The following is a 14987-nucleotide window of genomic DNA, read 5'->3' as shown; positions in this document are numbered from 1 at the left end:
TACACCTTCAGAGACTATCTGGAAGCCCAAGCCCCAAAGCATCCAGCAATGGAATTATTCTGGAGGATTTTAATATCCATTGTCCAAAAGTTGCAGCACTTAGTGTCTGAAGCATCATTGCCGTGGGGCTTGGTGAGTGGTGTTGTTGGGATTGGACTTGCCATCAGCTGGGCAGCCCTAGTCTACTGCACACAGCACAGACACTTGGGAGACGCATGAGTTGTCATGATTCTCCTCCAGGTTGAATCCTGGATATTCTGGTCACCTTATCTTTCTGCTAGTACACTTTGCTTGCCTTAAGATCCCGCACCATTTATACGTAGCCTCCATTTAAACAAATGGCCTTCATATTGTAATGGCTTAGACAATGGGCTCAGAGCCAGACTACCTGTATTGGAATTCCAGCGCTGCCACTTGCAAGATGTGTGACCTTGCACAGAATTCTTCACCTTTAATATGAGGACAACAAGACTACTCCTTTCATCAGTTTTGCAAGTTTTAAATGACTTAGTATACTAAAACGTACAGAACAGTGCCCAACACATAGTATTAGCTATTATTATCATTTTATGGAAAAAGACTACCCCAGTATTGACCCATAGCTCTGAAGACCTAACTGCTGAGGCTCTGAAAATTCTTGTGATGACATCTGAGGTGTTTATACATGTGTTAACTTGCGACTATTTATGGTCACATTGACCAAATAGGCTGATAAAGGGCAGGTACTAAGGACACCACCTCTGTGTCTGTTCCTGGCCAGCTTGACTCTCAGTCAAGTGGATACTGTCAAAGCCTTAGGTCCCGCATCATCCTTTCTCCAGCCTCCTGACAGCTCCCTGACCCTGTCCAGTGGACCTGGGGAGGGCGCCCAGCTTCCTTTGTGCTCCCTTATAGGTTAAAGCCCTCCTAGGCATTCCAGCCTCCCCAGTCCTCTTCCTCATGTAATAGCAGCAAACTCTTCACCCCCCCCCATGCCTATTTCTGTATGCATCCTCAACACCCTGCTTCCTAGTAAATCAACTGAGGAGACAAGTGGCTCCTTAATAACAATGAGTTTGGTACCATGTTTCAGAGAATCTCTGAGTTCAAATATGAAACAAAAATGTTGATAAAATAGGAACTGATCCCATGATCAGACTCTCAGCCACTGTCTTCCTGCCCACGAATATTGTCTTCTACCCTTCTGAATATTTTTCACTTTACTTTTTTATATTGTTTGAAGTTCTATCAGTTGGAGCACACACACATACAAATGCACAGATACATACACACAGACATACATATACATACACAGACATGCAGACATACAGACACACACATTCACACACAGACACACAAAGAGACACATATACCCACACACAAACACACACATAGACACAAACACACACACATGCACACGCACACACACAAACCCTCACACACACAGACACACATGCGTACGTGTAAAACAAGAAAAACTTGCAGTCATTTTTACTTTCTCATAAAGTAGCTCCCTCACCTGTCTTCGGAGAGCAGCTGCAGTGAAGAAATCAGGGGTAGAGCAGGCAGAGATCCCAGGTCACAATCTGGCACACTCGAGTGTCATCCTTTCCTGTTGTCTTCTTTTTTCCAAACAGCAATGTTGGAGCCAGGAGCTCTAGGGTGCATGGACCTGGGAGTTAGAGGCGGAGAGAACATAAAAAGATTTTAGAAAGTGTCCAAGAAACATTTGTCTAAGTCAAAATGTTGCCTTTTCCTTGTCCCCACTGGCACTCAATCTTCTGTACCTCATGGCCATCTTTTCTCAGGACCTAGAGCGTGGGTTAGTGTTAGAGTTAGAGTTTCACCTTGTACAGGCCATGGGATTTGCGGCTGAATCTGAGTCCTAACTATCAGCTGCTTCTCACCTCATCCTTGCATGTTCGTTCCTTTGGCTTGGAAGTTGTTTTGCTGCCTCGCCTACCCTGAACTATGCCTCGTTAATACCCTCCTTCCCCCTAAATTTGGTCCCATCTCCTAGCCTCACAATCTACTCTTGTCAGAGCACTTTGTGGTAATCTACTTCTAGGTGTGTTGTTTGATTAGTGTCTGCCTCTCTCATGAGCTGGTAAGCTTGGTAAAGACAGGGCCAAGACCCTTTCTGCTCTCTTGCCAATGAATCCTCAACACCCAGAATCATGTCTGGCATGTATTGAGCAATACATAAGTGTTTGTTGAATGGATGAAGTAATGAACATAAAATATGCTTTATGTACTAATGAAATTAATGTGCAGATGAGCTTTTGGAACACTTCCCATTCATAAATCAGGGAAAGCTTATAGTCGTTCTCGGACTGCTCAAATCAGCTCTTAGAGTAAGTAACGAATTAAGCATCTTTTGCAGATGATCTGTGTAGAGAGATTCAGGGGAAAAAGCATGACAGAGATACCATGGACTACTAGAAGAATGAACATGTCTGTCTTGGAAGTAGTACAACCAGAATGCTCCTTAAAAGCAAGGATGGCAAGACTTCGTCTCATGTATTTTGGATATGTTAATAGGAGGGCCCAGTCCCTGGAGAAGGACATCATGCTTGGGAAAGTAGAGGGTCAGCAAAAAAGAGGGAGACCCTCAGTGAGATGGGTTGGCACAGTGGCTACAACAGTGAGCTCAGGCATAGCAATGATTGTGAGGATGGTGCAGGACAAGGCAGTGTTTCATTCTGTTATACATAAGGTCACTATGAGTTGGAACCGACTCAGCAGCACCTAACAACAACATATCTCATTTACAATTTAAAAAAAAATTTTTTTTTATAAATGGGTCCTTTCTTAATTCCTGCTTCTCTTTAATTTGCTACCATAAAAAAGCCAATGCTAAAGCTAGTGAGTGGCCATCTAAGATGCATCAGTTGGTCCCAGACCACCTGGAGCAAAGAAAAATGAAGAACACCAAAGACGCAAGGAAAATATTAGCCCAAGAGACAGAAAGGGTCACATAAACCAGAGATTCCATCATCTTGAGAAGAACTAGATGGTGCCCAGCTACCACCAATGACTGCCCTGACAGGGAACACAACAGAGAGTCCCTGACAGTGCAGGAGAAAAGTGGGGTGCAGAACTCAAATTCTAGTAAAAAGGCCAGATTTAATGGTCTGACTGAGACTGGAGGGACCCCAGAAGACATGGCCTCTGTACTGTCTGTTAGCCCAAAACTAAAACCATTCCTGAAGCCAGCTCTTCAGACAAAGATTAGACTGGACTATAAGATATAAAATAATGACCGTGAAGAGTGTGTCTCTTAGCTGGAGTAGATACATGAGACTAAACGGGCAGCTCCTGTCTGGAGGTGAGATGAGAAGGCAGAAGGGGGGAGCTGGCTGAATGGACATGGGAAATCTGGAGTCGAAAGGAGGAGTGTGCTGCCACATTATAGGGAGAGCAACGAGGGTTACATAACAATGTGTGTATAAATTACATATGAGAAACTAACTTGAACTGTAAACTTTCACTTAAGCACACACACATACACACAAAAAAAGAAATTAAAAGATTATTTAAAATGCTCAAAAAAAAAAAGCCTATGCTGTTGAATAAATATAGTTATCTTGGCATGGCAAATTTACAGTGACATTAGGATTTGAAATATTATTAGGTTCAAAAAGTAAGACCCTAATGTACCCAATAAAAATCTAAGGTTTTACTTTTAGCAGTAACCTTTGTTCTAGAATAAAGTATTGGCTATGCAAATTCTTGTATTTTTCTTCAAATCAATTCCATTAGGATGAGGAGAGAGGGCAGGGGATAGCATTCTCAGCTTTTTCTTTGGAATTCCCTTTCCCCATTAAAGCTTCTCTTAATACATATTTTTGTCTACTTGTCAACAGTGACAAGTAAAAATGGTGCTAAATAATCCAGCATGCTGACTAAATGACTTCTGGGGTAAAAATAAATGGAAAAATAGAACAATAGCAATCCCTATGGAATGAATATGTTAAATATACTAATTTGCAATGAGCAGGAAAAGGTTGTGGAACAAATTTAGAACAAATGAGAAAGACAAGGAGGAGATAGAAGCTTATGCTGTTTTCTGATTTTATGTGGAAAAAAGAATGGCAACTCAGCCATTTCTTCTTCTTTGTGGAACTCTTCATCCTCTGTGTCTCTGTAGAAGGATCTACGGAGTAAGTAGCTACTGCCATTGTGAGGTCCAGGGCAGAACAAGGAGAAGGAAACAAGTAAGACAAAACAAAAGGCTAATAGAAAACAAAAAGAACACTTAAGAAAAATGACAGGAGAGAAACAAGAATTAGGTACGTGTGACATTGTTTCCATAGTGTGGTCCGAAGGGGTTGGAGTGCTGCTCCTACTGTATTGGGTAGATGTGGTCCACTGGCTGGTGCCAGGAGTGTGAAGTGTTTCCTGGAGCTGTGTCTTCTTGGTGATATCATTATCCATTGCCACTCTGCTTTCTTCCCAGAGCCATACGCCTCTCAGAGGGGGAAGAGGTGACAGAGGAAGAGGAGCAAAAGAGGAGTGAGAAAGGTCCAGCATCTACTAATTTCAGGCAAAGTCAAGGCTGCCAAATTCCACCTCCCAGAGCAAAAGATGCTGAATGCCTGGGCAGTAGCAGGGGTGAGGCAGGTGGACACTGGGCAGGTGGGAAGCTGGAGAAGCTCCTTGTCTTATACTGTAAAATGTAAAGAGTGCTGAGAAGCCATCAGAGAAGCCAAGAAGAAAATATTGGACAATAGAATAATAGAGCAGGGAAGTACCAAGACAGGATGCAAGGAATGTGGAGGCAGAAACTAGCTAAAGAGGAAGGCAGGAGTCACTATCAGAGGCTGGTTGCTTTTATAGGCATGGTGGCAAATCCAGGAGCTAGAAACACTGGGAGTGATATTCTCATATAAGCGTTTTTCCTTTTCTTATCACTCATATAGATTTAGAATATCCCTGTGCAAGCTTCGTTTTCACTAAAGGACAGCTTCTTCATTTTTATTTCCAGGAATAAGGGAAAGGCCTCATGTCCTACACTCAGCCCTGGACTGGTGGCCTCAGGGCTGTGACTTGTATTACTGTCCACGTGGGTAACTTCAGCAAAAGCCTATGAGTGAGGCTGGTTTTGTAATTATCTTAAGGATGAGAAAGTCAAGAGGTCTTCACTTTTTAGTACTATATTTTAAAAGGTTAGAGTGTGCTCTGAGGAACACAGCCACATGGTCTGGGGTCCGGAAGCTGGTTAAAGGGACTGGAGATGTCCACCCTAGAGAAGAAGATATTGGGTACGCGTGGTAACTCAGATGGGTGAAAGGCTGCCGTATTCTCTGTTGTAGTAGCAGTAATAACTAGTCCCAGCAGCTGGGCAGGTGGGTTACATGCAGTTCAATGCAAGAAAGACCAGGATGTTGGTTTGGGTTAGCGATGTCCAGCAATAAAATGGGTTGCCTAGTGAACCAGGGAGCTCCCTGACAAAGAGAGTGCAGACAGGATCAGATGTCCCTCAGCCAGGGATGTTGTAAAAAAAAAAAAAGTTCTATGAACTAGATAGATTCTGTATCAGATGGCCTCTAGGTTCCTTTTCAGAGCTGAGAGTTTTGTTTTTAGTCCTTAGAACTGTAAGCCCTTCCCCATGATAATGCGGCCTCAATAATGTAACCCTTGGAGATAAGTGGAGATTTTGTAACCAGTTACTAACTTGCACCCACACTTCTCTGAACACTCAGATCACACATTACTATGTATAAAGACTTGTTCTCTGGCTCAGAAGTCTATGGTTAGGACAACTAGTTAATACACAGATATGGCACTTTAGATATACAAAGAATGTATACATTCACACCGACTCTATAGGTTTTGGTATTATTTCCAGGTTATCTTAATTCTGCATTCTTTCATTCCTAAACCTGCAAATATAGTAATGCATATTATTCACATTTAACAAAAGAAATATGCAACTTAACAGCATTTTACTTATAAATTTTGCCTGAAAAGAAAGGGAACAGTACTAGAAGTTTCTGCACTTAGGGTAATTATTAGGGGAGAAGAGGAGTAGGGAAAACGTGAGAGAAAATTATAGACTCTGCTCTGTGGTATGCTAACAAAAAAATGTTTGTTCACAGGGAAGATTGCCAACAACTGCAGGGTCTCTTTTTATGTTTTATTTTTGGGAAAAAAAGGACAAAACAATTCTGGCAATTTCGAGTGTAATTTTCCAATAGTCCTGCTAATGTAACAAGCATTTGACTGCTTTTTCATTCACGTTAACTGCCACCTGGCAATGTGATACGTGTACTCCATTTTTCTCTCCTTCCACCTCCACAGTTTTTATTTTAGGGGCTAGAGTTTCACCCTCTAGTACCTTCTGGGGAAGATCCAGTGCGTGGTCCTCTCTGTTGACTCTTCCCCACACTGTTTCATTAAGTTCTGATTCTGTACATGCAACCAGATCACCTTCTGTTATGAGTTTCTGGGCTCTCTTACCATTTTTTCCCTCATGCTATTATTCATGTGCTCGAATTCTTTTCACTTCATTAGTTTTGGTTTCACTGGCTAATGTATTTCTTATAGAGAATACCCCTCTACCCATGTTTTGCTGAACGGCTTCCAATGTTTGACTGCCTTTGACATTATTTCACATTCATATTCTCCCCTGTTGTTCATTCTCAGCATGGTATTTGTCACATACACGGCACTTTGACTTTGAGGTATGCGAGGGAAATCTTGGTGCACCTTCCCTTGGCCCCTCTCCTGGCCGTGAGGATACAATCTTCATTGCTGGGTTTCAAGTCCCAGAATTCAGAGAAGAGAGACTAGTCAGTTTGTTTTAAATTGTGGGGATTAAAATTTTAAGGCTCATGACTATATGTTTTCCAGTTAAGTTTATATTTATTTATATACTTCTTTCCTATCTTTTAGTTAGGTTCATTCACAAAAATGGAAAAAAATGAATTGTGTCTTATACAGACAGTGTGTCTAGCAGATCAGTATTTGTGTCTTAAGTTGCCTACTTTGAGAAATAAATTGCTTATAGACCATCTAGGTTTTTACAGTATAGTTAAAATCTTTTTACAAAAGAGATTATAACAACATTACCAGGTGTTCTAACCCCCAGAAGTTATTCTATCCCTAAGCAAAGGCCTGGTTAGCATAGCCACATTTATTACACAAAATTTTACTTTCATAAAGAGTTGGAGCAGTTTCTCAGTTGTTGTAGATGGGCTTGTCCCACAATTACTTTTAACCAACTATTAAGAAGAAAATGAAATATGCAAATGACATCATTCCTAAAATTTCACTATGAAAAGCTTGTATCTCCTGTTTTTCAAGAGCAGCTGAAACACCCTTCCCTGTCACCCCTACTCCCGTTGTTCACTGTGGATATTTACATACAGTTTTAGGATATAGTTTCAGTGGGTAGACATATTGGGTTTCAAATCAAATTTCCTTAGTTTTATTAAGGTTTACCATTACCAAATTCATTGTCATTTTTTTCAGCCACTGTGAACCCTACCCAATAAACTGGGATGGAAAGGAAGACAGATGCGTTATAGCAGTACCAAAGGGGGTTTCTGTATTTTATGAAATTCTACTTAAATAGAATTGAGAAAGAGAGTGATCAGGAACTTGCTGTAAATGCAGCTGTTCTACTACTTTTTTTCTCTTTCTAATAAGTTATCTCTTTAAAACACTGAATTATAATTCACAAATGTTTTAACCAATTGTACAATTTTATTCTTATGATTATGGGGGAGCGCCATCTTCCCCTCCTCTGTCAGGGCCACCTTCATCTACCAGGTGATTCTGTCCATCTTGGACTCAAGCCCTTCATGTCTCCCTATCACAGTGCATTGCAGTTCCTTGTGTACTGCCATGTTCCCTTACTGCTCTATGAGGGTTTTGAGGTCTGACTCAACTCTGAATCTCCAACTAGTGCTTAGAATATAGTAGACTCTCAGTAACTGAAGTGTATGGGGTTACGGAAGCACGAAGCAAGCAGACTCCTTGTCTCCAATCTTTGCTCACTCTCCCATGCAGGAGGATGTCCTCATAACTACTATACTTTGGTTTTGCATGTTCACGTAGCTTCCCTAGTCCCCTTTCCCCTAACCCCAAACTCCCCAGATCCAAGTCTACCTTCTCAAACTCAAAACCAGTATATTCTCTAACTCAGCATCCTTGAGGTCTGTACACGATTCTGAGCATATCTCTACTCCTTTCCTCAGGACCAGCTCCCTCTTGACTTCCATAGGGCACTACTTCATCTCAACTTCCAGATTTTCCTCCCGGTAGAAAGAGCTTAGTATGCTCTCCAGTATTCCTGTGGGGAGGGGTCACCTGGAAGGGAAGGGTGAACGTTTGCAGCAGGAACCACACATTTATTTTCAATTTCGCTTTTTCACTTTCAGCGTTTTTATATTGCTTCCCTGCAATTTCCCTCCTTGGGCTTTTTCCGCAGATCAACACTTTCTGCGTTTATCTTTTGGAACAAATTGACATGCTGTTTTTTGGAGGTTCTGGTAAGTTGTTTCCATTCTACTCTTCCCTTAAAGGAGTCTAAAGTTGAGATAAGGGCTATATAGCCTTGAGCATGGAATGAGAGCCTAGCAAGTTAGGGTTCTTTTGTCCTAAGCATTTAAATGGCCTCAGTGTTAGTCAGTCCGGTTGATTGTGGGTCCATCCAGATTCATTCAGCCAAGTTGAAAGTGGTCCACTTAGCTTGGTGGTTGAGTGACAGCACAACCAAAGCAACTGGGGGCATAGAATCTCTGGACTTTGGAATAGGTATGGCGCCCTTCTATCTGCTGTTTAGAAAAACACCTAGTGTGAATGAACGTGTGTGAGAGTGTGTGGGTGTTAGTCTGTGTGAGCGTGTATTTGAGCTTAGATATGTGTGAGTTAATCTGGGAGTGTGAAGGCAAGTATGTGCCTTACAGGTGAGTGTGAAGGTAAGTGTGAACACGTGTGTGAGACATTGAGTGTAAGCTGTGCGTGTGCCTTACAAACAGGTAACCTCTACCCCCAACCATCACCATTCCTCCCATTTTGTAGAGTGGACGGAACTTCAGACTGAGTTGGATTTAAATCTCATGTAACATTTACTTGGAGATTGTGCAGATTGCTTAACTTTTCAGCTTACTCTTCTCTAAAATGGAAATAAAAACGCTGACCCTGTAAGATTGCTGTAAGGATAAATGTAATCATGTGTATAAAGCACTTAGAACATAGCAGGTGCTCAATTACTGTTATCACCTGTTATACATGTACACACACATGCAAACACATAAGTGCACACACAATCATGTGTGCACACACCCACATATTCACACATGCATACACATGTACATATCACACATGCCTGCACACACACACACACAAATGCTTGCTTGCGTATGCTTTTTCCTTTCTCTTTCTCTCTCGTTTTCTTCTTCTCTTGAAATTGCTACCCATCATCTTTTCCTTCCCCTGATCTACATTGACACATTCAAACAGTTCTTAAAGAACACTGTGAACAGTTCTTTCTCCACGCGTTCCTCGTGAATTTTTAGTTAAATGGTCAGCGTTCCTTGTGCCGATGCTCAACCAATGTTCTGTGACTGATCCCATAGTTACTCGTTGCCTCTTAGCACAGATTTTGTATTTGAAAGCTGCAGCCTCTCTCCACTGCCTCACAACATGTGTTGATTTTGGAAGTGCCCACCCAGGCCTGACCCACAGATGTTTGCATTGCAGCGGTGTCCGGGATGCTGTCAGCCGTGTATGGCGTGGCCCGGAGCTGTGCAGCCGCCGCGGCTCTCCACGCGCTCTGCTTCAGCGCCGTGAAGGTAAGGGGAGAACCGCCACCCCCTGCCACCTCTCTCGTAGTCTCTTGGTTTAATCAAACAGGTGTTTTTTTCCAATTACATAAGAAATGGGGCCTGAGCTGATCGAGGAGTGCCAGGGCCTGGCTGGACAGGCCATCGTGGGGTTAGATGACACTTCTTTGCCCCTTGGAGAGGTCCTGCCTGGGCTGGCAGCCTAGCTGGCTGCCCCTCTGTAGAGGTCTCGCTGCCATGGCCACTTAATGACCTGAGGAGAAGCTTCTGCTTTACAGGGTGATCACCCTTTGCTCTTTCTGAAACCCACTCAAAAGACAGGTGGTTGTTGTTAGGTGCTGTGCAGTTGGTTCCAACTCATAGCGACCCTATGTACAACAGAAGGAAACACTGCCTGGTCTCGAACGGCAGTAAAGAGTTAAAATTGCATAAAACTATATGGACAAAGGGGACAGGAGAACATATAACAGCAACACAATTTTAGAATCTAGAAAACAGATAGTCTCTAGACTTATCCAAATGGTGAAAGTGGAAACTTAGACTGGCAGCAAAGGAAGCCTAAGACATGAAAAAACAAGTGTCTTAGGCTGGGTTCTTAAGCAAAACCAGTAAGGCGTATAAATGTATAGAGAGAGAGGTTTACATCAAGGAAATGGTTCACACAGTTGTAGATAAACATTAGCTTCAGAAAAACAAAAATACATAGAAAACAAATGTCACTATTCATACACGACTCAACTGTGAATATTCACATATTTTTAATGTTTTGAATAATAACTATATTATATCTGTGATGGAAGAACGGGCAAGGTGAAGTGTGTGCATTGAGTGGAGGGCTGGGGAGGGCAGTGAGAAATCTAAACACAGTCTTCCACGTCAGAAGGTCAGAAAATTGGATCTGTTGTGGTTTGTTGCTGTTGAGTAGACTCCAACTCATGGCTCCTGGAGGCCCCACGTGTGCAGAGTAGAGCTGTACTCCACAGGGTTTTCAGTGGCTGATTTTTGGAAATAGATCTTTAGGCCTTTCTTCTGAGGCACCTCTGGGTGGACTTGAACTACCAGTCTTTCAGTTAGCAGCTGAGCGTGTTAACCATTTGTACTCCAACTTAGATCCACAATCAACGCCCATGGAAACAGCAGTCAAGAAATCAAAAGATACATTGCATTGGGCAAACCTGCTGCATTAATATCACATGCAAGTAAAATTTTGCTGAAGATCATTCAAAAGCAATTGCAGCAGTACATCTACAGGGAACTGCCAGGAATTCAAGCCAGATTCCGAAGAGGACATGGAAGCAGGGATATCACTGCTGATGTCAGATGGATCCTGGCTGAAAGCAGAGAATACCAGAAGGATGTTTACCTATGTTTTATTGACTATGCAAAGGCATTCGACTGTGTGGATCATAATAAATTGTGGGTAACATTGCGAAGAATGGCAATTCAAGAACACTTAATTGTGCTCTTCAGGAACCTGTACGTAGATCAAGAGGCAGTCGTTGGAACGGAACAAGGGGATACTGATTGGTTTAAAGTCAGGAAAGGTGCGTGTCAGCGTTGTATCCTTTCACCATACCTATTCAAACTCTGTGCTGAACAAATCATATGAGAAGCTGGCATCAGGATTGGAGGAAGACTTGTTAACAATCCATATTATGCAGATGACACGGTCTTATTTGTTGAAAGTGAAGAAGACTTGGAGCACTTACTGATGAAGATCAAAGACTATAGCTTTCAGTATGAATTATACCTCAGTGTAAAGACAACAAAAATCCTTACAAATGGACCAATGAGCAACATCATGAAAAATCGAGAAAAGATTGAAGTTGTCAAGGATTTTATTTTACTTGGATCCACAATCAACATACATGGAAGCAACAGTCACAAATTTAAAAGACGCATTGCATTGGGCAAATCCGCTGCAAAAGACCTCTTTAAAGTGTTGAAAAGCAAAGATGTCGCCTTGAAGATTAAAGTGCACCTGACCCAAGCTGTGGTGTTTTCAATTGCCTCATATGCATATGAAAGCTGGACAGTGAATAAGAAAGACCAAAGAAGAATTGATGTCTTTTAATTGGGGTGTTGACAAAGAATATTGAACATACAGTGGACTGCCAAAAGAACAAACAAATCTGTCTTGGAGGAAGTACAACCAGAATGCTTCTTAGAAGCAAGGATGGCCAGACTACATCTCACATACTTTGGACAGGAGGGACCAGTCACTGGAGAAGGACATCATGCTTGGTAAAGTAGAGGGTCAGCAAAAAGGAGGAAGTCCCTCAATGGGATGGATGGACACAGTGGCTGCAACATGGGCTCAAGTATAACAATGATTGTGAGGATGGTGCAGGACTGGGCAGTGTTTTGTTCTGTTGTGTATAGGGTCACTATGAGTTGGAACTGACTCGATGGCACCTAATGACAAGATGATTTCCCCCTGGGAAAATGTCATATTAATGGAGCCTTAGGTAACTCTGAAAGGAAGCTTCGTAATGGTCAGTAGATATGAGTGGAATGTCAGGGATTATGTAATCTCTATTCCACCTTCTTGGCTCCAGTATCCCCACCAGTAACCTGACCAAACAAATTTTGATTCCTCCAATATACTGAAGATATTTAAATATTGCCAGCCCATCGATGTGAGTCCAAGTGGTATGCCCTCTGCCAACTCCTGGCCAGCCCTCATCTCCAGCCACCTGCCTCTTTATACAGATGATGTCTTCAAGAGTTTAGCAAGATCTTTTCCTACTTGCTGCCTCAAATGAAGAGTGGAATTTGTGTGTCAGACCCTAAAACCTTCTTTCAGTCTTGCTTCATCTAGTCTGGCATAAATTCCTCAGAGTCTGTGCCTTGTAGGCAAGCATACTTCTCTGGTTCCCAATGTGGACTCGGGCTTTTCCTTTTTTGAATATTTTTTTGAGCAATTAAATGGGCTTTTAAAAAAGAGAGAGATAGGTGTCTCTTCTGGTAATGCTATTTTGACCAGGCCCCACACTTCTTCACTTTCCTTTGCAGCCCTGGCTAGTAAATAGCATCTGATGTAAATATTTTTTGCTTTGGTTGATGGAGATGTGAACATGCGAGCTTTTTGTTACTGACCCAGAGGCTGAAAATTTCGCATTCAGTGGTATGACTATACATAGCAGTGACTCTGCTGTGTGTTCTGAACATATGAGAGGAGGTAAAGACAGTCCTTTGTCCTTAAAAAAAAGCCCATTGCCATCAAGTTGATTCAAACTCATCGTGACCCTATAGGACAGAATAGAACTGCCCCATAGAGTTTCCGAGGAGCGCCTGGTGGATTCAAACTGCTGACCTTTGGTTAGTAGCCGTAGCTCGTAACCACTACACCATCAGGGCTTCCCCTTTGTGCTTAAACCAAACACCAAACCCACTGCCATCGAGTCAATTCCGACTCATAGCGACCCTATAGGACAGAGTAGAGCTGCCGGAGCTTAAAATTCATGAAAGATGATAACGTGCTGTGGCCAATAAAAGAGGGAAAAACCAATCAGATCAGGTGCTACTCAGCACAGCCTTCAAACATTTTAACTCTGGGCTGAGACCCTGGTCATATGCAGCCAAACGGTTTGATTAAAAAGTTAGAGGTGTGATTAATTGACCGTTACATGTGGAGGAGGTGATAAGGAGATTAACCCACTAATGGAGAATGAGAAAGAGATGATAGGATACCTGGGCAGGATGTGTCAAAATTATGGAGAACTTTGGATGCTAGGCTGGAAATGCATATTTGGGGTCCAGTGGGTAACGGGAAACTGTTGTGCTTCATAAGGGTAGGGCTTGTGTGAAGGGAACTTACAGAAAAAAGAAGTCACCAGTTCTAGGTTATTGAGTACCATAGCTGAGCTGATGGCTCAATGGTGATGGTAAACTTAAGCATTAAAAATTTCCAATGATTGATTTCCCAAATCTCTCTGTGAATGACTAGACCACAACCTTCACCTCCCTGACCTTCAGTCAGCTGTCTTTGTGCCATCTCTCTGTTAAATCACATCTGTTTACCCTAATCTTTGTCTTACGATAAACCTTTGTCTTAGGGCTCATGCTTTTGAGTCGGCAAGATTCATTTGTTAGTAAAAAAAAAATAATTCTCTGATGATAGAATCATGATTAAATCTATAGAAAACCAAATATTCTTCATTTGCAGGATGTTTTCCACAAAGCGACAACTCATAGAACAGATTGGATTACTTCCTAAAAGAGGCTTGTATTCCCTGAAAAATCCATTTCATTTGATGTGTGCTGGATGCTCATTACGACCAGCTCAAGTATTATCAAAAGTAATGTACACTCCTGGGATTGTTACAGTCCTTTTGCTGGCAGAATTCTTAGAGGGCTTTTGCAATTATTGAATAACTTGGTATTCAAAAAGAAGGTTTTTGGGTTTTTACCTAGTTATGGGACAGGTGCTACCATTCCTGTACACCTCCATCCGCATATCAGACACTGCCAATTGATCACAGCAGCTTCTCTCCCTGAGGTCATAGGGCCTCCAGAGATCTCCAAGTACTTATTACAAGCGGCCACACCAACTGGTCAGAGCTGGCCTAGACTCGATTTACAATCCTGGGTCAAGGTTTTTTGGCTTGTTGATTTCTGTTTTCTCTTCTGTTTATGGCATGCTATGTTGTTGTTGTTGTTAGGTGCTGTAGACTTGATTCAGACTCAGCAACCTTACAGGACAGAGTAGAACTGTCCCATAGGGTCTCCAAGGCATGGCTGGTGGATTCAAACTGCTGACTTTTGGTTAGCAGCCAAGTTCTTAACCACTGTGCCACAGGGCTCCCTGGCATGCTACAGGCATAAGTAATTGTTGGATCAGAGTACATAGATGCCATTTTGAAAGCACACTGCTGACTCTGTGATGAGAATGAACACTTCAAGGGCCCTAGGGTTTACTTAGGTGTTGAAGCCGACTCTTTACCAGGTTGGAACTGTGATACTTTGAAAAGGTTGATTTCATCTCAGAGAGCCGTCGAGTCCCCATGCTCCACATAGAAAAGGGCTCACAATTACGTGCAGGCCACTTGCAATGCACAGTGTAGTCCAGTGTTACAGAATCTTAATGATCTAGCTATATTCTGAAACACTCTTTGGTAAAAATAGAACAGTTTGCCTTTCTCCTTTCTCATTTTTAAGTACCAAGTTTTCTAATGGCCTCAAGTTGACTCATCACTTTAAGAAGCAGCACCT

At 42.2% G+C, this 14987-nt stretch overlaps 1 protein-coding gene across 1 annotated transcript in view; it reads left to right on the top strand.

Annotated features, from left to right (window-relative positions):
* The window catches only part of PCNX2 (pecanex 2), a 360142-nt gene that overhangs the window by 95139 nt on the left and 250016 nt on the right, over window positions 1–14987 (top strand). Inside the window, exons 14-15 of the mRNA XM_064276483.1 lie at window positions 8367–8477; window positions 9691–9782. Of these exons, the coding sequence (XP_064132553.1) occupies window positions 8367–8477; window positions 9691–9782 (203 nt within the window). The remainder of the gene's footprint in view (window positions 1–8366; window positions 8478–9690; window positions 9783–14987) is intronic.

The sequence above is a fragment of the Loxodonta africana genome, chromosome 25, assembly GCF_030014295.1.
Source record: "Loxodonta africana isolate mLoxAfr1 chromosome 25, mLoxAfr1.hap2, whole genome shotgun sequence".
In the NCBI taxonomy this organism is placed as follows: Eukaryota; Metazoa; Chordata; class Mammalia; order Proboscidea; family Elephantidae; genus Loxodonta; species Loxodonta africana.
The sequence above is the reverse complement of the archived record's forward strand: the minus strand, read 5'-3'. Positions and strand labels throughout refer to the sequence as shown.